This window comes from Acomys minous (assembly GCF_964271855.1).
Source record: "Acomys minous genome assembly, chromosome: 2".
In the NCBI taxonomy this organism is placed as follows: domain Eukaryota; kingdom Metazoa; phylum Chordata; class Mammalia; order Rodentia; family Muridae; genus Acomys; species Acomys minous.
In genome coordinates, this window is record NC_140484.1 from 102,199,334 (window position 1) to 102,223,327 (window position 23,994).

The 23,994-nt window shown below is 44.2% G+C and overlaps 1 protein-coding gene across 1 annotated transcript in view; it reads left to right on the forward strand.

The window, feature by feature from the left end:
- CHSY1 (chondroitin sulfate synthase 1) overlaps positions 1–21,927 on the forward strand; it is a 60,675-nt gene extending 38,748 nt beyond the window's left edge. The window contains exon 3 of the mRNA XM_084801241.1: positions 18,976–21,927. Within this exon, the coding sequence (XP_084657367.1) occupies positions 18,976–20,565 (1,590 nt within the window). The 3' untranslated portion in view covers positions 20,566–21,927. The remainder of the gene's footprint in view (positions 1–18,975) is intronic.
- Positions 21,928–23,994: the final 2,067 nt, after the last annotated feature.

Here is a 23,994-nt window from a genome sequence, read left to right on the forward strand (position 1 = left end):
CGTCCCCACCCCTAAAACAATCAGAAACTTATTTACAAAACGTTCCTGTATTGGGGTTTCCCATGTTGAGTGAAGCTCTGTCCTGTCTGTGTGGGCAGTGCTAACTGAGCCCCTAGTAGGTTTCTCCACTGTGACATGACTTCTCCCTCTTGTGATTAGTAAATAGTTTACATACTTTGAGACCCTGAGGTATAGTTTCTCTTCTCACTGTCATGCGATTTTATCATCCACTGATAATTATTTAGTTTCTCAGAATTAGTTTGAGTGTTATATTAACTTGAGAAATAATTATGTTGTAGTGTGTCTCTTGTCCTGTGTCAATGCATGTCAATGTATAGCTTCAATTATACATCAGGTGGCCCAAAGGGGAAAGGCGCATGGCCTGTCAGGATTGGGGACAGGGGATAGTGAGTGCTGTCCCGGCGCTTGCTCTGTCGTTGTATTATCCCTTCCCCCTGTTTCAGGGGCCATGCATGGCTGCTGGAAACTAGCACATTCTTCTTAAACACACTGGTAATAGAATCAATCTGTGGTGATTTTTGTTCATTTACTTCAGAAGCTGTTATTGAATGTTATTGTCACATTTAAAGTTTTCTTGTTTTGATTTGATTTGGTTTTTTTGAGACAGGGTTTCTCTGTGTAACAGGCCTGGATGTTTTGAAACCTGCTTTGTAGACCAGGCTGGCCTCGAACTCACAGAGATACGCCTGCCTCTGCCTCCCTGAGTGCTGGGGTTACAGGCATGCCACCACTCCCAGCTACTGTATCTACTGTTTATATATTAGCTTAGAAATTAATTTAAATGAAAAAAATGAATTGTGTGTCCTTTTTAAAGCCCAAAGAAATGGAATTTACCCAAAAATTACACCTTTATAGGTGGTTTGTGGTAGGTTTTTGTTTTTTTTTAAAGGTACCAAAACAATTTATCTTACTAATACTTATGCTTGATTTCTAACAGTGCTTTTTATTGAATTTTAAATTATTCAGTCTTTATGTGTGCCTTTTTTTGCTATAGTTTCTTACTTTATTCAAAGCACCTAAATAGACAAGCTAGTATTTTTAGACCCACCTTTTTAAAATTAAACATTTCTAAACTAGAATTCTGTATCCTTTCTATACTAGTGTGTGCTGCCAACCAGTGGTGAGCTTTGTTTTGAGTCATTCCCCCCAGGACAGTGGTCACCTTGCTTGAGTCTCACACCTAGTACCTTACATACTCTGCTACTTCCCCGCCCCCCCCCCCCCCCCGGCATGCTGGGCATGTCACCCGCATCCTCTGAGGTCGCTGAAGCTCATGGCGAGCTGTTGTTCACTTACATGAGCTCAGGTTGAAGGCTGCTGGAGCATGTTCAGAGGCTGAGGGTTGCTCTCCTCAGCTATGGGATGTGTCGACTCCTTCCCTGGCTGGCTGGCTGGCTCTACATTGACATTGCTCCAACTCCTGCTTGTTCCCCAGTTAGGAGACATAGAAACAGCCTCCCATCCTGGGTTGGCACAGTTCAGGAAAGGTGGCTACCGACAGTTTTCCTTTTTAGTTTTCCTTTTTTCTTCTGTGCCTAGTTTTCCTGGCTTCTTTACAATTACGTAGGCTAAGGTTAAAAAGGGACCAGAGGCAGAGCTCTTGTCAGCCAGGGCTCCCAAAGCTTCCAGGGATTGCCTGTCTGTGTTTCTTCCTGTCAGTTCTATCGTCTCTGCAGCTAGCCTGCAGCTACAGCCTTTGCTGAGACTAAGCTCCTTGGCCTACTCTCCCACCTCCTCAGTAGCCTGCTAGAAAAGGAACCTGTCTTGTCTATCCGTCTGGTGGATTAGACGGGCTGCCCACCACCCTCCCACCTGTTCCTAGCACCCTCTTGGGGAACAGAGCACAGGGATTTGCTATGCTTTCCAGGCTGGCCCTGAACTCCTGGGCTCGCCTGATCTTCCTGCCTTAGCCCCATGGATAGCTAACTACCTGTGACTACAAGTGAGGAGCACCATGCACAGCTCATGCACTCTCTTCTTCTACACTCAAGCTTCTCCATAGGCGCTGAGATGCTCCTTCCTGCCAGAGCACCTTCATGTCCGCGGAGCTGGGGAGCCACAGAGGAGTAGGTGACCGTTTCTCTCACTACCAGCCTCATTACTACCACCACCACCACCACTACTACTTCCTCCTCCTCCTCCTCCTCTTCCTCCTCCTCCTCCTCTTCTTCTTGTGTTGATTTTTTTTCTCATTACTTCTTTTTATTAGATGAGATCACTTAGCAAGTCAGCAATATGACTAGGCTTCTGTATCAAAATAATACTTTGCCAGTTTCAGAGGAGGCCAAGGCTGGAGCAAGGAGGACAGAAGAAATTCCTGCAGCAGTTGAGAGATGAGGAGTCAGCACCAAGAGTCGTGTCTGTGGGCTGCAGAAGGTCTTTGTAGGAAAGACCCAGCTGCATTTCCAAACGAGTAGGCGCTCACTGACCTTGGGGGCCAAGCGAGACACGGGGGAGCCCAATGCCCTTGTCAGATTGCGTTGTACTGCAGATCAGCCCTCCTCAAATCCTCATTCTTGTTCATACTGTATTTTGCCCCCAAAATGTAAGCACTGAAGACATTTCTTATTTAGCCTGAACTGGGGCCACATTGGTTGGGAGACTTGGACAGAAACACCCAGATGTCACAAAGCAGAGCTGACTCCACCTTCTCATTCTGCGCAGTATCTGCCCGTTGTGTGCAGTGCAGTGGTACCGTGAACCTCAGTAACCCTGCCAGTAGCCAACACTGTTGTGCAAAGGCTTCTCTTTTTAGCCTGATGGCTATAAAAATGAAAGAAAAATTATCCTGCTTCATGGATAATATGAAGAATTAAAATACTTCTCTCATGCCATGGGCTTCACTAATGCACCTGGTCAGGCCTGTGGTGGGTGCTGACAGGATGCTGCATGAAGTGAGCCGTCTGAAACAGTTACTGTCTTGTATCTTATTCGGAATGACACTTCCCAGCTCTGTGGCTCATACAGTTGCTGGTGGAACTGTAACGCTGGCTAGAAGCAGGGCTACAGTGAACATACTTGGTTCTTCAAGGTCTTTAAGGGTTCTATTTTTAGGAGGGCTATGTCTGTTTTTAGTTTCTCGAAAGTGCCTTTTATTCACAAAACCAAAGCAGAATGAATGTATACCACAAAGTCAAAGCAACACAGAACTTGACGTACCATGTTTTCTGGTTCCAGAATTGTTACTTTCAGGTTTTCAGTTAGCTTACATTTTATGTTTTTTAGAGCCCTTCTAAGAAAATTTTAATTGTATAGGTTACTATTTATTTGTTTATTTTGTGGCTGAAGCTGGCCTTAAAGCCCAACAGCTATTCTGCCTCAGACTCCTGAGTGCTGGGATTATAGGTGTGCCCCACCATGCCTAGCAACTTTTTGGGTTTTAGTTGTAAAATAACATATAACACGACATTTGTTATACCATAGCTTTTAGTTCAGTTGTGTTAAATATAGTCACTTGTTGTAATTCCGTCTCTGGAACTTCTCTTACGCAAGGTTACGTTTCCCCCTGAAGGTGTTCTGGAAGTAGCAAGGCAGAACTGGAAGACAGAGCTGTAATGCCCCGTATAAAATGAGGCGTCTTGGCATCGGAGACAGAACTGGTCCAGCATGCTGACTTGGCATCCAGGAGCCAAGGAGAAGCTCAGCTGTGCAGGGAAAGACAAACTTCTTAGAGAAGGACACCACATTTAGGATCCTGTGTCCTTGGCAAAGCCCGCATGTCCCCAAAGCTCTAGATAAAGGGACAGTAGACTTTTCCCCTGACGGGCCAGATGGTAAATAGCTCCATGTCTGTGGACCACAGGCTCCACAGGAACTCAGTCAGGGAGGCTTGGGCTGTGGGCGTGTGCTGACCTCTCCACGTGGGCATGATGTGTTTGAAATTGAGCCTGCAGTTGCTACAGTGTCCTTATTGGGGTTCTCTGTCTCGGGGCTCTGCTGCCTTCTCTCCCGGAGTGGGGACGGTGGGGTACCTAGGGCTTTGCCGTTACAGAAGTGTGTGATGTCATTGTGCATTGTTTGTGAGGTGTTATTCTGAAGTGTTGTTAAACAAATACATTGTCAATATGACATACAACTTAGGAAGGGGCTGAACCACTGCAGCCACCCAAGAAATGCAGCAGAAATAGAGAATTTTCTATATGAATACAGGCTGGGTCCTCCAGGGATTCCAGGTTGGCGGGAATTGTTTCCGAGGGTAGCGGCAGTGGTCCTGGGTTCTTTTCATTCACTTTTCTTCTGAGACATTCCTTTGGCGGAGGTAGATGTCATGGTTGCTGTGCTTAGGCTGTGGCCCAGGACAGGAACAGGCCCTGGAGCGGCAGAGGTGGGAGATGTGTCATTTCTACTCATACTGCACTGGGGAAGGAAGTCTTGGGCATGTGGTCACAGCTAACTGAACATGGAGTCAGGCTTCGGTTGTCGCCACAGGGGATGGAGGACACATCCTGGCCATGAGGTCACAGTCTGTAAATATTATAAGCAGCATATGCTCTTTTTTGTGGGTTGGGATTTTGTTCCCTAGGTTGCAAGGGCAGATCACTTGGATGTCATGGTGTATGGCAGTGTAGCAAGATAAGATACCGAACACTATTGAACAGTGCAGTTTAATTGGCTTTCAGGTTTAAAAAATCCTAATTTTGGAACAGACTTGTAGCATTTCTATCAAGTAAGAAGCCCTGGTTGTTCAAAGCTGGCCAATGTATTCTATTCATAGTTTTGGTTTTGTGTGTTACAATTTAACATAAATTTATAATTTGCAGTTCCATAAATGGCATGATTTGGGGTTATCCTTACATATTTGACATAATTTTTTCTGTTCTGGAAAGTCATTCTGACAGTAATAACAGATGTGACAACTCAGACTATAAGCGCCCACATCCGTCCAGATGGGAACGTTCCTCACAGGGCGGCTCCCTTTACATTTCTGTCACGTGTTTTCAGCTTTCCCTTGTCCTAACAGCATTTGGGGATGCATTTGTGGTGAAGCATTTATTTGGTAGGTTTGGAAATGTCTTATTATTAATCATACCATCCTGACCTCAGCAAAAAGAAGACTTAAATGGGCCCCAGTCACATTTGTCAGTAATTTGAGAGGAATCTCAAATTAGCTCCTGCTACTGTCTTTGGGAAGAAATAAAGCAAAATTGGCTTAGGAGTATTTACATAGGTATGTACTTAGGTAAATCAAAGACAGAGAAATAAATAAAACTGAACATCTTTGTTCCTTTTCATCTCAGGAAGTCACCTGCAGTTCACTGTTAAGTTGCTAGGGTCATATAAACCTAGTGTGTGCTGAAGTCATCTGAAAAGAAGCCCAGGCGTTCCCATGTGGATCAGGGTTCTCCGCTTGCACTGTACAACTGTTGTGTAGTTCATCTTCATGGATCTTGTGTGGAACGCTGCAGCTCATTCTAGTGGTGTGGACTCTGTCAGTTATTTTGTTATTAACTGGATCATAAGTAATAATAGTAATTACTAAGTAGTAACTCTGGCTAGTTCTGGTATTTAAGTTAATATTTGCTTTTTGCTTCTCAAAGTTTTTCTGGCTTCTGTTGGTAAACATGAATTGTCTGTTGCTTACTCCTGTGGGTACCTACCCTCATATGCACATAGACACATACATTTTTGTAATTGTTTTTAGTTTATGAGTATGGGAGGTCTTCCCATTTCTAGTGTCTTTATTTTTTGTTTGTTTGTTTGTTTCTGATGTTTTAAATTTTTCATTGTAGAGGTCTAACTTTCTTAGTTTTTTTTTTTTAGGTCTATAAATTCACCTTTTTTCATCTAGCTTGATGGAATATAAGTTTTTAAAGATATATCCCAATGATTTTCTGAGTTTCTTCAGTATCTTTTATTTGGCTTCCTTTTTCATCTCTAATTTGGTTAATGTGGACCTTCCCTCTCTTAGTTTGACAACCAGTTTACTGATTCTGTGTCTCTTTTCAAAGACCATCTCTGCCTTATTGTTTTGCTTTTCTTTTCCACTTCATTGCTTTCTGCTCTGATCGTGACTATTTCTTTCCATCTACTAATTTGGATTTGGCCTGTTGTTCTTCTTCCAATGCCTTATTCTGTCTACCCCCTTCTACATGAGCATAGGTCTGTCTGGTAACTGACCACCAGTGGGACATGATGAAATGAGTGTAAGGAGGCTCAGAAGGTAGAACCTTTCCCTGCTTCCGGTGTAAGTAATCCTCACAGGGCTCACAAGTACTCAGCCTTTAAAATAGTAACACAGGGTTCACGAGTATATGCTTACTTTGTATCTGCACCTATTTTTTTTTTTTAATTTTTTTTATTTCTTTATTTGAAACAAGGTCACTGTAGCTCAAGTTGGCCTGGATTTGAGTGTGTAGTGCAAGCTGGCTTCAAGTGCATTGCATTCCTATGCTGAGCACGCTGACTGCTGTGAGCACAGTGTGAGCTGCAGCACTCAGCTCTACTTTTTATATTTATCCATAATTGATATTTAAAACTGAAGTCAAGATGCCATGAGAGTGGAACGGAAGTCTGTCTGGTACTCTCTGTGCTGTTGCCCTGCTTCCCCCACCATTTTTAGTGAAAGAAATTGTCCTTGTCTTTGGCTGAAGCATAATTTACTTCTTTGCCGTTAATCTTTAAGTTTTCTCATATCTGTGGATTTTTCATTGTTCTTATACCGCATAATCTTAGTGTACCTTTTTATTTAGCCATTACTGCCTCCAAGGTTAGTTATTGTTTGTTTTGGGAAATTAAGACGGTCAGAGGTAGAATGTCATAGCTAAACACTGGTAGTTTACATAGTATAATTGATTTTTCTGTTTTAATATTGATACGTACTTTCACTAAAAATGTAAAGATTTATTCATTTTTACTCTATGTGTATTAGTGTTTTCCTTCATGTGCATGTCATATCACACACATGAAGGTCAGAGGACAGTTTGCAGGAGTCAGTTCTCTCTTGTATCAGGTGAGCTCTGAACTCAGACTCACAGCAAGCAGCTTTACCCACTGAGCCATCTCACTAACTCTGAAATGATCTTAAAGCATTTAAAATAGCATTATAAGTGATGTAACTATTTCTATACATGCATGCTAAGAGTTGGTATGCTTTACAGCCATAAACCTAGAAATACTTCTTGTAAGGCCACGTTCCGGGGCTGTAGATGTGGCTCTGCACTTGGTACCCTTTTCTGGTCTCTATTGATACCAGGCACCAGGCACACATGTGGTATACAGACATACATGCAGGTACTCATACACACATAAAATAAGCAAATCTTTTTTTTTAAACCCACATTTCACTTAGGGAGTCCTATTTTGTTTTTGTGAAGTTAGTTTTATTATAAAAGACAGCTTGAGGAATCTATTGAAAACACTGGGAAGAAGCATATGAGAGTCTCTGTCCTTCCAGCCTCCCTTCCAGAAGCATATTGGAATAAAGTGCTAGGTTTTTAGGATGCTCCTGTTTATCCTCCCACCCTTCACGGCTCTCAGTGTTGCTCTCCCCGCCACACTCACACATGCACACAAAGTAAAGACTTGTGATCTTACTGAACGTAGAAAGAGAGGGTTAGAGAGAGGGGTGTGCAGGGACTTGGCGATAGCCAGGAGGACGTCAGTACGTCCATTCCAGTGAGGACAGGAACCCTGGCTGTGGGGCTAGGCTCCACTGTGCTTTGTGCAGCTTCACCTCCCAGAACACCATTCCAAAATGTAAGTGGTACTAAGGCCAAATGGGTAGCTAGGTAGTTGTTTTGGTCGGGTTATTAATCTGGAAGGTAGAACTCAAAACTCAAATGAAATAGTGCTAAACTACTTGAAAGTGTCACCAAACTTACTGTACTGTTTCTCAGGTGAAGTACCCACTTAACGTGTGTGTGTGCAGTGAGTAAGATGAGAAAGAAATAGAACGGGCATGTGTAACTAACTGAGGTGAGACGGTTTACCCAAAATGAGCTTTGTGGTTACTTCTTTTTGCTTAGAAGCACTTGGCCCGGTCCATGCATTGTTAATAAAACATAAGTTATTCAATTGCTTTCTCTTCTTATTTAAAGATGAAGAATACTTGCAGTAATGACTTCCCTATGGAAGTCTCCATTGCCACACAGAGGGCAAGTGGCTCAGTGCTCTTGAGTTACTCCCATTTGGACAACATGCAGGGCAGGCAGATGGCTGCAGTAAGCATGAGGAAGGAGGCAAGCAGCAGGAAGTTGTACTTGCTAGGATTGTCCTTCCTTCCAGAGATCTTCAGGTGCCGGGCTCTGGCCTGCTCACACAGCAGAAACGATCGCACTGTGGGCTCCACGGGGCAGACGATAGGCTTTCTTAGGAAAGGTACACATGGCTCAGCATAGAAGACTGCTCTTTTTAATGCCAGGAATGTTTGTCTCACAGCACAGAGGTTGCTTTTTATCCTTCTTAAACTTTAACTCAAACTTGGAGTTTATAAACTTTCGTTTAGACATTTTAAGTAGCATTCCTAGCTGAAACCTTCCTGCTGGTGCTATTAGTCTGATGTGTCTGGTCTGGAGCCTCACAGCGACCCCATGCAAGAAGACTGCCGTGATGCTTTTGTGTGGCTGCTTGCTCTCCTGGGTTTGTGGTCAGGTCAGGCTAAGGGCTAGCCCTGGCTGCTCTTTATTCCTGGAAGTGTGTTATGCAAAGATGAATGTAGGAGTGCCCATTCTTCCACTCCATTTTCTCCCACAAAGCTCTAGTCATCATCTGAAATGTTACAATTCCATGAGCTCTTGGAGTTGTCCTGTCCTCTGGGTGAACTCAGATCTTGAGACCTGGATAAATGGGTTCTTCTGATTTCAAGGCCCAGTCCCTACCAAGCCAAGCAGTAGCTGTGGGTATATTCAACGTATTGAACTCAGTATTGAACACGACATCACATCCATCATGTAAAACATGGACAGTCAAGTACATACCTCATAGGGTGCTGTCAGTACATGGTAGCAAGTGCTGGTTGTAGCTCCTAAGAAATATTACTTGATATCAGTCATTTAATTTCAGTTAGAATAAGGGAATGGTAATGACCTTTTTAAAAACCTCTGAATGGTGACAGGGCCAACCATCAGTTCCCAAAGATTGTCAACTGTGAAGGCAAACGAAGGAAGGAAAGGCCGCGTTGAATGATTGTGCAGGGGTGACCTTCCATTTAGTACACTCACCCATGCTCAAGATTACAGACATGTGCCTACCATGCTCAGCCATCTCACTGTTTTGATTTGCATTTTCTTATTGAGACAGGTGTCTTTTTCACATCTCAACTCACCATAATACGTTGTCGTTAAGCAGTTTGGAGGTGGTTTTCTTATCAAGCTTTAGGAGCCCTGAGTGTTTTAAACTTGGACAAGTAACAAGTCTTATTCCAATCTTTTCTCTGTTCTGATTTGTCTCACTATGTGGCTCTGGCTGACCCGGGACTTCCTGTGTACATGAGGCTGTTTCACAAAGATGCTGTCTTTTTAGGATAGAAGTTTCTGACTTGAGTAAAATCTAGTTTATCGATTCTTTCTCTTTCAAGGGTTGTGCCTTTGATATCTATCCAGTTGGTTGTTGCTGAAGTCACCTAGATTTTCTCATGTGCCATTTTGTAGTTTCGTATTTTTGTTTTAGATCTGTGATGTCTTGAGTTACATTTCGTGAGGTGTCTAGCTTTTGTTGTTTTGTGCATGTGAATGCTCAATTCCAGCAGCGTTAGTTGACTTTCTCTTTTCTCTGGTGTGTTGCCTTTGTTCTTCTGTTGGTTGCCTGCATGTTTTTGTTTTTTAATACGCATACATATATGTATATATTTGAAATTAAAATGTAATTATACCACTTCCTCCTTCCCTGTCCTACATCCAGCCCTTCCCATGCTTCCCTTTTTGTATGCCTAAGCATATAAACGTAACCTATTTATCTGTATGATGTCACTTGTCCGTAGGTGATTTCAGGGCTGACCATTTCGTATTCGATAACCATTTTGGAGGCTCTTCTCTGGGGAAGACCGTTTCTCCACTCTGTGCACTCTTCAGGTGCCTGGAGTTCTCTGCGTGGGTCTGAAGCCTCATGAGATGCCCCCTTCCGCTCGAGCTTGTCTGTTGGTGCTGTTCTCTTTCAGGTCTTGTTTATGCAGCCGTGATGAAGAGACTTCATGTGTTACTTCTGATGTCTCCATGAATGCAATCTCACAACAAACTCCTGTTCCTTCAACTCTTAGAATATTTTCACACCTCCTTCTGCTAGCCATGGGTACAAAAATTGTGTTGCAAATGTATCAGTTGAGCTGGATACCCTATGGTCATTTGTTCTCTGCATCTTGGTCTCCATCTGTTGCAAAGTGTGTGATTGGTTTCCTTGATGAGGGGTGAAGACCTCACCTATCCGCATGTATGAGGACAAATGTTTGGAGTGTAGTTAGGCCTTGTGCTGGTTCACTACAGTGGTAGCTATAGATTCTCTCCATGACTGCACTGGCCCTAGGTACTTAGGCTAGGCTTCCAGTACCAAGTATAATTTCCTGCTTGTTGAGTGGGCCTGAAATCCAACCAGCTGGGGGTTACCACCAAGGTTTGTGTGCCACTTTAGGGCCATCGTGCCTTGCTGCTCATTGTTTTACTTCATAGGCTTATGGCTGGATATGACTGCTGGATTCTTCCTTCCCTCGAAAGCTTGCATGGTGTCTTCTGGCACCTCCAGATCCCAGATCAAGATGGTATCTTGAGCAATATGAACTTAGCTTCCCTCTCAGGGGGGCAGCTTAGGACAGCATGTTAGCTTATTTGGGGGGAGTCTCTTGGATAGCCCTGACCAAGAGCCTAAAAGGCTTTTCATGCTTGGTATTGGGCTTTTGTTACATAATGTATGGCTCTTAGGGGGAGCATTGTCAGCCCAGATGGAAACATTTCAGTTAAACTGCGTGCGTGTGCGTGTGATGTGTGGACATATATGTATTATATGTAGTTTTAGGTAGGTAAATACTATGCTTTCTTATTCCTTGTGATATTTTCAGACACCCTTGCTATTATTCTGCCTTCTACTTTGCTTCTGTGTTGGTGTCCCTTCCCCATCAGTTTTCCCTGTTTCCCTCTCCAGATCACTTGTGTCCTGCTATCCTGCTCACTGTTGCCTTCCCCATTCCCACCCCACCCTATGGTCCCTATATGATCTTTACTAGTTCCATCCATTTACTGGCAAATTTCACAATTGTACTGTGGAATTGTATTCCATATTGTATATGTACATTTTTGAAGGACATTCAGTTAACTGCTTTTGAAAAGATCCACCTTTGGTTGCCAGCACCCACATGACAGCTCACAACCAACCCTCTTTATCTTCAGTTCTTGAGCATCTGCTGCCTCTCCCGGCCTCTTTCCTGCACCTGGTGCAACACATACACTCAGGCACACACAACAGAAAACACTTCTTCTTACCAAAGGACCTTGTGCTTTTGAATTGTAACTGTGAACTAAGAGCCACCCTTCTCCCGCAGACCAGTGCATTGGTGAAAGCAGGTGGGGACGTTAATCTACGGGGCATCCTCAAGACTCAGCTATCCAGAAGTATCAGTCACATTCCCTCGCTCCCTCCCTCCCTCTGTCCTTTCCTCTCCTCCCTCTCTCCCCCACTTTCTCTTCTCCCCTCTCTCTCTCCCCCTCCCTCTACCGCTTCCCTCCCCCCCATACTGCCCATGCAGCATAGAAACACTCATCAATTGGTAGAAATATTTGCTAATAGTTTTAATTTTAATGAATGAAAAGGGAGTTTGTTTTTTTGTTTTTGTTTTTTTGTTGGGTTTTTTATTTGTTTGTTTTTTAGGTTAAAGCTGGGGCTCTAGCAGCTGCTACAAGCTATTTGGCCACCCATTCCACATTGCCAGTTAAAGAGACAAGCAGAAGAGACTTACTCAGTGTGCCATTGCTGGCAAAAAGGAAGAGATAAAGGAGTTGTGGGAGCCTCAGTTGTCCTTAGGGTGCTCACATTTCTCTAGGGTTAAGCAGAGGAAGAAAGGATTGCTGAGGGGACAAGGTGTGTCAAAAAAGATGGCTGTGTCTGCTCCAGCATGTGTGTGGACTCTGCCACTTGGTTCAGTTGCAGAAATCCAAGGCAGCTGGAAAGGAAAGGTGCGACGATGGCCTATCTTTTTGCCTGGGGCCAAAGTAAAGAAATGTGGCAGACACATGGCAAGACTGAACTGTCTGTATACGCTTTTAATTCTCCTGGTGGTGCCAAGTGAGGAGAATGCTTTGTCAGAATTAGCTTTCAAGTGCTTGTTTCTAAACAAAATGGGGGGCATATCTGTAGTGTGTGTTGTGCTTCTAGACCCCAGGGCATGGGAACAGAACTAGGATGAGTCTTGTTTTCTCCCACTCTGGTCCCACAGCCCTAACTCAGTCACGCTTCAGATGCAAATGGCAGGTATATCTTTTATCCTTTTTTTAATTGGTTGGCTTTGGATTGGGATATAATACTGCTTGATAAAGTCTATAAACTAAAATAGCACAAAGAATTTATGTAGAATAAGATTTTACAATAAAAACACAAATCCTGGAGAGAAATGACCTTGTAGACTGTAGTATTTAACCTATGAATTTTCTTTGTCTTTTTATTTTGCCCATCCCTCCCTCCTCACTAGACGTCCTAATTTGATAGTTTTCCACAGAACCACTAGAGTTCCACCTCATTTAGATCTGATGCTCCTGTCCATTCATGTGTCAGCCTCCCCCAGTCTCACCCATGACTCCCCACCCCACTTCTCCCTGTAAACTTGTGTTCAGTTTTGATTTTGTTGTGCTTTGTTTTGGCAACCTTGTCATTTAATCATAGAGAGATTGCTTGCTGTGTTGCTACATGGCCCATATTGACCAGAGTCACTGCACAGTGCCGTGAGCAAGCTGTGAGTCCTGGATCCTGCCGCTTGTGAGTCCTGCTAAGGCCCTTCCTAGGCACCCTTCTCAGCAAGACGGGGCTCGCCTTACCCGTTTTCTTTGCTGGGCCTTTCCTCACTCTGCACAGTCCCATCCACAAGAGTGCGGAGTAAACATCTGATGCCACATCTGGATAGGACTTCATTAGAAGATAGTTCTGTGTATAATTCATTCCCCACAGCATGGCCATGATTGCTTCTTTAGTTAAAATAATGATGGGGTAGGGAAGAAAATAGCAAATACACACTTCCTATGACATGGAATCTAGGTTAAAAAAAAAATCTTCCATGTGACATGAAACCAGAAGGGGTGTAGTAAACTCTAGGGGAAGGAAGAGTAGCCATGGGGCCAGATGAGGACAAAGAAGGGACTGGGGGTGACTGTGGACAATGTACAGTATACATGCACAAAAAACATCTACACTAACCAGAATAAAATTAATAAAAGAAATGGTGTTACGGAGTGGAGGTGACTGGCTCCAGAGACCAGGTGTTTGTAAGAGCAGAGATGGGCTCTCTGCAGTTTTCCGACTGTAGGGTTTTTTCAATCTATGGGATTGATTAAACTAAGGGACCTCTACTCAGGAAACCTTTTGTTTTAGTCCAGTGCTGTCTGTACTCTATCACACAGAGAACTTAAGTCCTACCAGAGCTTCTGTTTAACTTTGCCAAGCTCAATTCTCAATGACTTTGGAATGGACCAGGCTTCTTTAGTAAATATTCAAGTTTCAGAACTGGAATCTAACCAGTGAGGCTCTTACGTGTAGTTTGCAATTTTTGCCATGACAAGCCCGGCCTAATTCTCATGAAAATTTTAGTTTTATGAATGAAGTCATTAAAATGCAAAGTACATGCTCCTTGAACTTAATTGCATGGAAATTGGCAACACCAACGCAAAGCTAATTAGGGGAGAACCAAGAGGGACATGTAGGATAGTCATATGTCCCAAGAGCCCGCCCGCAGCAGCGCGTGTGTGCTGGAGCTCTGGCCTAGTTACTAACAGATGCCTGCTTTCCAAAGGTCTATCCGGAAATGCTGCCTATGGCTGTATAAGAATATTAATTTAAATATTTAAAATGTGGGAGTGGCTATTTATTTTACCAGGAGTTATGATATCTTTTTTTATGATATCTTAATATTGTTTGAAAGCATCTTTTAGAACAGAAGGATAAGAAAGTTTTGCATAACGGAACACTAATCCAGAGGAGAAAGTGTCCGTCTGGAGCACTGACAGCCTACTGATGTGCTGTGTTTCATGAGGGACAGTCATGTACACAGCTAGCAGGAAGAACAAGGGCCTACTGAGCATGTTTGTTACCAAGGAAAACTCTAGAAGGCATTTGTTATGGAAGAGTAGATGTGGGTAGGACTAGAGGTTCCTGGGAATAACTTGACCTTGGAATGAGCTCCTCTCTGCTTTACAGCAGAATGTCGCAGCCCCTGTGCTATCTTAGAGCAGGGTCATGCTTCTGACGGAGCTAAGGTGGTAGAGGTTGAACAAAGAATAAGGGCTGTTCCCACACTGGAACTTAAACCATAACTTTTTAAGTGTTGTGTGCATTTAGAAAGGCTTTTGCATTTTTTTAAACAAAGAATAATCTTGTAACTACTAAATAACAGATTTTCATTCGCTTATATTTTCTATATTAAGTAACTTAATTTTCTGTTATAGTTTTCTTCTTGCTTTTCTTTCTTTCTCCCCCCCTGGCCCCCCACCCACCCAAGACAATGTTTCTCTTTGTAGCCCTGGCTGTCCTGGAACTCATTCTGTAGACCAGGCTGGCCTCGAACTCACAGAGATCCACTTGCCCTCTGCCTCCAAAGTGCTCGGATTATAGGTGTATGTATCACTGTGCACGGTTCAAATTCCTACCCACCTTTAGAGTAGGGTCTCATGTAGTCCAGGGTGGCCTTAAATTTGCTATGTACCCCAAGGATGAACTTGAACTTCTGATCCTCCTGTCCTCACAATTTTGAGTGTCAATATTACAGGTATTATCACCATGCCCAGTTTTGTGCTGTACTAAGATTGAGCTCAGGGCTCTCTGCATGTTAGCTAAGCATTCTACATCTTAGCCTCTCAAGATATTTTTTATAGCAAAAGACATTATGTTATTCCTGGAGTTATAAAATTAATTCTATGAAGCTCATACTCTTGTTTTTATTTTATAGAAGAATTGAAGATTTGTTTTTTTATAGGCTAGAAAGTGTTAATGGCAGATGTTGTCACCCATTAGTGCTCCCAGTGCAGCAGCAGTGCTGGGAAGAGCTTCCGCTTACTTCAGAGGAATGACAGCTTATTTATATTACCAGAAATTAACTTACTGATATAATTATGCTTCTTAATGGCAAGATTTTTGTCCTATTGGATCTGGGAAATTGCCTGGAGTTTAGAAATCAAATCTTACCTGCATGTTTCCTGCTGAATGAGTTGTTTGGAGATGAGCATTGTGTTAGTCGTAACCTGACTAAAAGGAACATGAACAGAAAATACTGGTGGTTTTCTTCTTGGCTAGTCATTTCTCACTGCAATATCCTTAAGACTGTAATGGTTCAGTTCTCTCCCACCCACAACATACTCTATTAAACTCGGTTGTATAAGTTTTATTGTTTTGTGAGAAATGTTTGCACTGTGTTGCCCTGGCCTGGAGCTAGCCTGCCTCTGCCTTCCACGTGCTGGGATTAAAGTCAAGTGCCACAACACTGGTTCCCAGTCAGGTGCTCTTAAGATAAAAGGGACAGTCTAAGCCACAGCAGAGAAACTAGAAACTTAGTAAACTTGCAAACAAACAAAAAATAGTTTGAGGAGAAATTTGTAATTGGCTCTAAAGCCAAATACAAATTGCTGAAATAGACAAAGGCACAGGTCAGACCTTACAGCCCTGCCTTTAATGAGTAGATGTGGCTCTCAGCCCCTATCCTATCCACACCAGACAGGATGGGGACCAAGATGAGGCCCACCAAGATACTGCTTTTTTTTTTTCTTTTAGCTTTAGGTTATATTTTATAATTCTTGTTCTTAAGTTCCTGTTTGTGTGTGTGCTATGCATACATATTGTGTATGTGGGGGTAGTGTGCTGCAGCACTCTTGTGCATATCAGAAGACAACTCTGTTCTCTCCTCTCCTTCTGCCCCCACATAGGATCCAGAGGTCAAGGTCAGGTCATCAGGCTAACCTAGCATGCTTCACACTGACTGCCTCGCCAGGTCCCTCTTTAGATGTTTTGTTTTGCCCTTGGCATTATGAATTTATGTTCTTTATGCCAAGTGCTTACGGCTTGACCAGGTGCATAAGTCCTAGAAGTCTGAATTCTGACTATTTGTTATGTTATCTTTCTAGACTCCTTTCTCTGTTTCACATTTAATTTCAAGGCCTTTTCTCTGCTTTCCCTTTCTGTATTAAGCTTCTCAAGATGGACTTCGGTTGTTGTGGTTTTTCTTCTGCATTGTTTGTTTCCATCTGTCCCAATGGAGTCCTTTTCTAGCTGCCTGGTGGTCCTTGGCTGATGGTCCTTTTTAAGAATGCATCCCAGAGCTGGAGAGATGGTTCAGTGGCTAAGAGCTGGCTGCAGTTCCAGAGGTCCTGAATTCAGTTCCCAGAAACTGTGACTCACAACCATCTAAAATGGGATCTGATGCCTCTGACATCAGACGGAGCACTCATATACGTAAGGAACATAAATAAAAAAGAGTGAATGACTAGCTTCCCAATGTAGTGATCCGGTATTCCTGTTAACACTTTCACTGGAGGCTGTTCAGTTCCTAAGGAGGACTCTTCAGGCTCTCGGAGGGATGGGAAATGGAGTCTGTACTAGAGGGCAGGGATGATTGAGGACTTGGGTCCTCTACAGTCTAGAGGCTCATTGCACACCGTTGTCAGCCTGAGACCTTGCTTCTCCTTAGACACTCAGTTAATTTCAGTGTTTTGGTTGTAAGCCTAGCCTTTAATGGTTGAGCCATCTCTCCAGCTCTCAGTTACTTTTTAGGGAAAGGATGCTGAAGTTATGTGATTTAGAATCAAGAAGTGACTACAGACGAGATGAAAAGTAGCTTGTTGATCATTATCTTCAGAAATAGCCATTGCAAATGATGGTCATCATCGTTAGTGTTGAAATCTCTTTGTGTTACCTGTCGATCCTAATTTAGTTACAGTTCTTGGTAGACACTCCCTGGTGCGTTCTGACAAAAGTGTGCACCACCCCTGTGTAGATGGAGAACGGCTTGGAATGTGTCTGTGAAGATTCTGGTGTCTCCAACTTCTCTTCTGCATCCTACCTCTGGGGTGGTTGGGGATGGGGTCACCTGACTGGTAAAGAGAACCTGGGGACCTTGCTGTTCAACAGTAGGCTTTGCCCTGCCTCTCACAGCCATGCTGTTGTGGGGCTCTCGCTTACGGAGTTGGCTTGCTCTTCAGAGCAGACTGTTGGCTTCCATCCTCCCTCACGTGGTCTCTCGAGTGCGCAGAATCTTCTCTTGGCCCGTTCTCCTCTTGCTAGGGGTTCATTATTTTTATGCTCCTTTATTCCCTTTCATGGAGGTTCTTAAGAAGAGAAGAGGGGAAAGTCATGCAAGTCTCAGGTTACATTCTCAGAATGCCCTTTGGCGCTGTGCTGCTGGGCAGTGACCACCCCACCTTGAGATGGAAGTCAGGAAGGACGGTCTAAGATGCCCTGGCAGGTAGATTGGCAGCATGAATTGCCTGCTTGGGAGGAAGAGGAACTACAGCTGTTTCTGACTGGTTTCCCCTAATTTGGATCAATGGTTTGGATGTTTATATTCTTGGAATTACGACCATCATTCAATAATTTTGATATTCCTCAATTTGTTGTCCAATTTAGAAGTGACAGGTAGAAGAAATGGCAATAACCTATGTATTTAAGTAAATTCATATCAATGGTCCCTGTTGTGGAACCCTGTGACTGGTGTTTACCATGGAAGAACTCTTCACCAGGTGGAGTCAGCGTGGTGTCCAGTGGCTCCTGTGAAGTAGGAGCCATGCCTTGGAGTTGGGAGCAAGTTAGAGACTCTCTATTGCCTTTGGGGCTTATATGGTTATGAAAAATGTTTAAAGAGTTTTAGCACCTGAAAAGAGATTTTCTAAATGCTGGTAATCAGTTGAATTCTGGAGTGTGTTGCTATGGTGCTGCCCTGCAGTTAGAAAATGGACGGTAAAGGGTCTGCTGCTAAGTTGGGGAGGTCATCTCCTCCTAGCAGCTGGACACACCTGAGTTTACGTTTCTCAGTTACTCCTCTGGCCCAGCCATCGGGGAGGAGTAGAACAGGCACTGTGTCTCATGTCTCTGACTTTGTCTCAGCAAGATGGATGTCTTCACTGCAGATACTTGCTATCATTTGTAATTGGGAGCCTAAGAGGCGTACAGAATCCCTGGTTCCCCTGCCAATACGGGTCACAGTTGGCTTTTGTCCTCCTAAATTAGATGGACTTTTAGATGCTTTCTTAATTATCCCCCCCCTCCCCTTATTTTTTTAATGAGACAGGATCTGATTGTGTCCCTGACTGTCCTGGAACTCCTTACGTAGACCAGGCTCACCTTGAACTCACAGAGGTCCATCTGCCTCTGACTCCCAGCTGCTGGGATTAAAGTGTGCACCACCATACCTAGCTGCCCCTGCCTCCTTTTTTAAAAAGAAGCTTTTTGTTGTTGTTGCTCAAAACAAAACCAAACTGTCCCATCTGCAGAGCTCGGCTCTATAAACCATAGCAGTAGCCCTCCTGGTTTGGTTAGAGGTTTTTTTGGTTGTTTTTTGTTTTGTTTTTGTTTGTTTGTTTGTTTGGTTAGAGTTCCTAGCCCTTGGGGCCGCTCACTGGCCAGTGTCTTGTTGAAATGTTCCTTTAAGCCATTCTTATCTAGTAACTTGTGATCTCAGTGAGGCTGCTGCTGACTGGGGTCAACCTAGGGCCATTTTGTGTGCAGTCCCCTATGTAGAAAAGCTTCTTGTTTTCAGATTTTGTCTTTAGAGTTAACAGTTGTTTGAGGATGGAATGACACTTACTTACGCAATTCTAAACCAGGAGTCTTTTCTTTCCTTAACAGATGCAGCAGCTTTTTTACGAGAATTATGAACAGAACAAGAAAGGGTACATTAGAGATCTCCATAGCAGTAAAATCCACCGAGCAATCACCTTACACCCCAACAAAAACCCACCCTACCAATACAGGCTACACAGTTACATGCTCAGCCGCAAGATTGCCGAGCTGCGCCATCGCACAATCCAGCTGCACCGGGAAATCGTCCTGATGAGCAAGTACAGCAGCACGGAAATTCACAAGGAAGACCTCCAGCTGGGCATCCCACCCTCCTTCATGCGCTTTCAGGCCCACCAGCGAGAGGAGATCCTGGAGTGGGAGTTTCTGACCGGGAAATACTTATATTCAGCCACTGATGGCCAGCCTCCCCGCAGAGGCATGGACTCAGCCCAGAGGGAGGCCTTGGATGACATCGTCATGCAGGTGATGGAGATGATCAATGCCAATGCCAAGACTCGCGGGCGCATCATCGACTTCAAGGAGATCCAGTATGGCTACCGCCGTGTGAATCCCATGTACGGTGCAGAGTACATCCTGGACCTGCTGCTCCTGTATAAGAAGCACAAAGGGAAGAAGATGACAGTGCCCGTGAGGAGGCACGCATACCTACAACAGACCTTCAGCAAGATGCAGTTCGTGGAGCACGAGGAGCTGGATGCACAGGAGCTGGCCGACAGAATCAACCGGGACTCTGGCTCCCTGTCCTTCCTGTCCAATTCCCTGAAGAAGCTTGTTCCCTTCCAGCTTCCTGGGTCCAAGATGGAGCCCAAAGAGCCCAAAGAAAAGAAGATCAACATTCTGATCCCTTTGTCTGGGCGCTTCGACATGTTTGTGAGGTTCATGGGAAACTTCGAGAAGACATGTCTCATTCCAAACCAGAACGTCAAGCTGGCCGTTCTGCTTTTCAACTCTGACTCCAACCCTGACAAGGCCAAGCAGGTTGAGCTGATGAGAGATTATCGGGTCAAGTACCCTAAAGCCGACATGCAGGTTTTGCCTGTGTCTGGAGGGTTCTCAAGGGCACTGGCCTTGGAAGTAGGATCCGCCCAGTTTAATAATGAGTCTTTGCTCTTCTTCTGTGATGTCGACCTGGTGTTTACTGCAGAATTCCTGCAGCGGTGTCGCGCAAACACAGTGCTGGGCCAGCAGATCTATTTCCCAATCATCTTTAGCCAGTACGATCCAAAGATTGTTTATAGCGGGAAGGTTCCCAGCGACAACCATTTTGCCTTTACTCAAAAAACTGGCTTCTGGAGAAACTATGGGTTTGGCATTACCTGTATTTATAAGGGAGACCTTGTCAGGGTGGGCGGCTTTGATGTCTCCATCCAGGGCTGGGGCCTGGAGGATGTGGACCTCTTTAACAAGGTTGTCCAGGCGGGGCTGAAGACGTTCAGGAGCCAGGAGGTGGGGGTCGTCCACATCCACCACCCTGTCTTCTGTGACCCTGGCCTGGATCCCAAACAGTATAAAATGTGCTTGGGGTCCAAAGCATCGACATATGGGTCCACGCAGCAGCTGGCTGAAATGTGGCTGGAAAAGAATGACCCCAGTTACAGCAAAAGTGGCAGCAATGGCTCTGCCAGGACGGCCTGATCCCAGCCCCGCTGGGAAGGATGTTTTTAATCGCCTAATTTATTTTTCAGAAATTTTTTTGTATGATCAGTTTTTGAAGTCCATACAAGGATATATTTTCCAAGTGGTTTTCTTACACAGGACTCCTTTAAGATTGAGCTTTTTGAACAAAAATGTGATCAATGTTTGCCTTTGAACACATCTTGCTGAACATTATGTAGCACCTGCTTAACCCTGACTTGAAACATACCTGATGAACAAAAGTTTTATAATAATTTTTTGGTTTTTTTACATTTCTTTTCCAGACAACTCCCCTTTCTCTATTGTCTTATGGCAGAAACGTTACGTGAACATTCCTAAGAAGTATTACTGTGACAGAAACACTGTCACTCTGGTAAATGTGCTGTGTTCTGTTATGACTGTTAACTTTGCACAAATTCTACCTTTTTACTTCTTTTTTTAACAATAGTTTGTTTTGGGGGGGGGGGTTGTTTTAAGCCATCTTGAGTTCCAGTCACAAAATAAGGAGTAAGGAGACACGATAATAGCTGTATTGTCATCATCTCCAGGACAGCTTTCCAATTCTGATTATTTTCCCCTAACTGTGCTCCCCCATAGTGTCATTTGGCTTTTTTGAGCAGGGGGTGGAGAAAAGCACAGCTGTGCTGACACCGCTGTAATTCCCTGGCCTAAAGGGACCTGCCACTAAGTCCCAGAAGGACTTGGCATTCTCTTTGCCCTTCCCCCTTCTTTTTAGAGGGTACAGTATTATTTAGGGTGACAAAGAATGGCTGTTAGCAGTGTAATGAGCACAGGCTAAACAGACAAACCCCTAATGAAAATGTGAGGGGGCGTTGGCTCTGTTCTCTTCATCCTGTGCTGTGGGTGGAGATGGTTGCTTCTTTTTTTAATTGCTGTTTTGTTTTATCTTTCTTGTTTATCTGAAATACCTTTAATTTATTTAATACCCATTGTTTAGTTCTCTGCCACTTTGAGTACTTGTCATTTACTAGTATTTATGTGTACCATGAGTGTGGTTAGAATATTTTATTTGCAGTAAACCGATCTCCAAAGATTTCTTTTTGAAAACACTTTTTCCTCATCCGTAATTTTTACATTCCCGTCTTACTAAATATTAAGTGTTCTTTGATAATTTTGGTGCTCGTGTGTTTTGGGGACAAAAGTGAAATGAATCTGTTATTACACCAGAATGTTGGTTTTCAACTCACAGATCAAATGTGCCTTAATAATTTGTTTCCATTTAGATATCAAACAGTTGATAGATTTGCCATTTTAATATACATCATTGGAGATCTGCTTATTTGTAAATAGCCTATTGCACATTTGAACAAATAAACCAGTGGACAGTATTTTTCTATTGTACCTTGCAGACCCATTTTGTCTCATTATTTTTATGTTAGTTGAAGACTTGAATTACATTTGGAGAGTAAAACAGTGAAACACAGACTTGCAGCCTTTGCAGTTATTTGAGTCAGTGCTTCTGTGGACTGCAGGTGGGGCATGGCATGGAACTGACTGACTCCTGTGTGAAAACCAGAGGACTTCAGGCCATGCCCAGGCCCTGTGTGGCTCCTGGTTACAAATGCACCTTCATCAGCCCAGGGATCTCCTCTTAAGCAGTGTCCCCTGCAAAGCCGTCGACACAAATGACTTGGCAGTTGGGCTCAATCTAGCCAGAGAAAAAGTTACACACAGTTGCTCTAGAATCCAGAAATCAAAGTGACCTCTGGTGCTATGATCGAGGTTCTGTAGATGAAAATTACACCCTGTGTAAGGCATCTGCAGTGCGATGACTGTGACGTCCCAGACTAATGGCATTGTGCTCACAGAATTGCTGTAATCTGCCTAGTTGCCGTTTCAGTCTGTGCAACTTATTGGGTTCATTCCTTGTTTCATGGAGGAAACCAGAGCCGTCCTTAGCCTCTGGAAGAGGAAGAGCATGGTCTGCAGCCCGACGATGATGTGGCGTGTCTGCACTTGTGTTCTGACACTAAGTTGTGTGGTCCTGGGGCGGGGACATACAGAGCTGAGTGCCCTGTAAGCAGCGACACTTGGTTCAACTTGCTCCTTCCTCCTCTTCCATCTCCCGCACTTCTTGGTGACATTGGTCTTTCTGCTCCCTGACTCTCCAGGAATGCTGTTGGCCCTGTTTCCCAGTTCCCTACCCTTGCTAATGCCTGTGATTTCTACTGGCTCCTAAGTTCAACTCTTGTCTCGTTACTCCCTGGTGACTCCAGTGTCCTCCTTCCAGAGGTGTTCTCAGTAATTCCACTTGCCCCAGGCCCTCAGCCTGGACATTGCCTGGTGACCATCATCCCCTGCTCAGAATACCTCCTACAAGCTACACCAGCTCTGGCTCAGCATGGCGGGTTGGTAGGCTCTTGCGACCTTGGTGTGTATTTTTCTTCTAAAGCTGAAACACCTATTGTCTACACTGATGCCCCTTTAGACCCTCCACCCCAGTGGATGTGATTAATTGGACTTAATCTTAACCCTCATATCATTTCTCCCTCCTGAGAGCTCATGGAAGCTGCACCTGGGCTTGGTGACCGTGGTCCCCTGGTGTGTTGGGAACTGTGCCGCCTGCTCTTCCCAATGGAATTCCCACCAAACCCCGTGGTTATTGCATGCTCTGAGGCTTGCCACCCCAACCCTGGACCCAGGAATACTGCCCTTGAGCCTGTTGATTACCAACATGCCTTGAAGTTTACTCTGTAGACCAGGCTGGCTTCAGCTCAGATCCCCCTGCCTCTGCCTCCAGGTGCTGGGATTAAAGGCGTATATATGCCACATTGCCTTATTTTTTAACAAAAGGTATTAAGAAACTAGAAAGGCCCAGACACACTAGACAGAGCCTGTTGGTAGTATTTTTAAAATGAACGTGAGTGGAGTTACAGTGCAGGGAGAGATGGTTGTGCACAAGGTCATGCAGACGGAAGCCTCTCTCCCCGTCCAACCATCCAGCCCAAGAGTCTTCCATAGCAAACCACAGATTTGTCTGAATCTTGGTGAAGAGAGTGTATACATGTGTGTATACAATGAGAAAGTAGTGTACCCTACCACACATGGACCCTGGCAGGAATATCTGTTGGGGTCTTGGGACGCTCTGGGGCAAAGCAGAGTTTCCTGGCCCTCTGCTGTCTGGAGGCATTGGGACGGCAGGGCTGGCAAGCTTGAGTGCTGTGATGGAGGAGTCCTGAGACTGGTGGATTAGGATGGTCGCAGAGAGCCGTGACAGGTGTTGATAAGTAGTATGTCACTTTAAGAAGGAAGTAGCATTTTGCTGGACCTAGTGGTCTGAGCTAGGGTGAGGCTGGAGGCCGACCTTGGGGGAGAAGGCGGAACTGGAGCCTTAAGTCTGAAAGCAGGAAGAGGAAGTAGAAACCATCATGAGCCTACCAATCAAGTTCCAACCCTCTGGGCAAGACT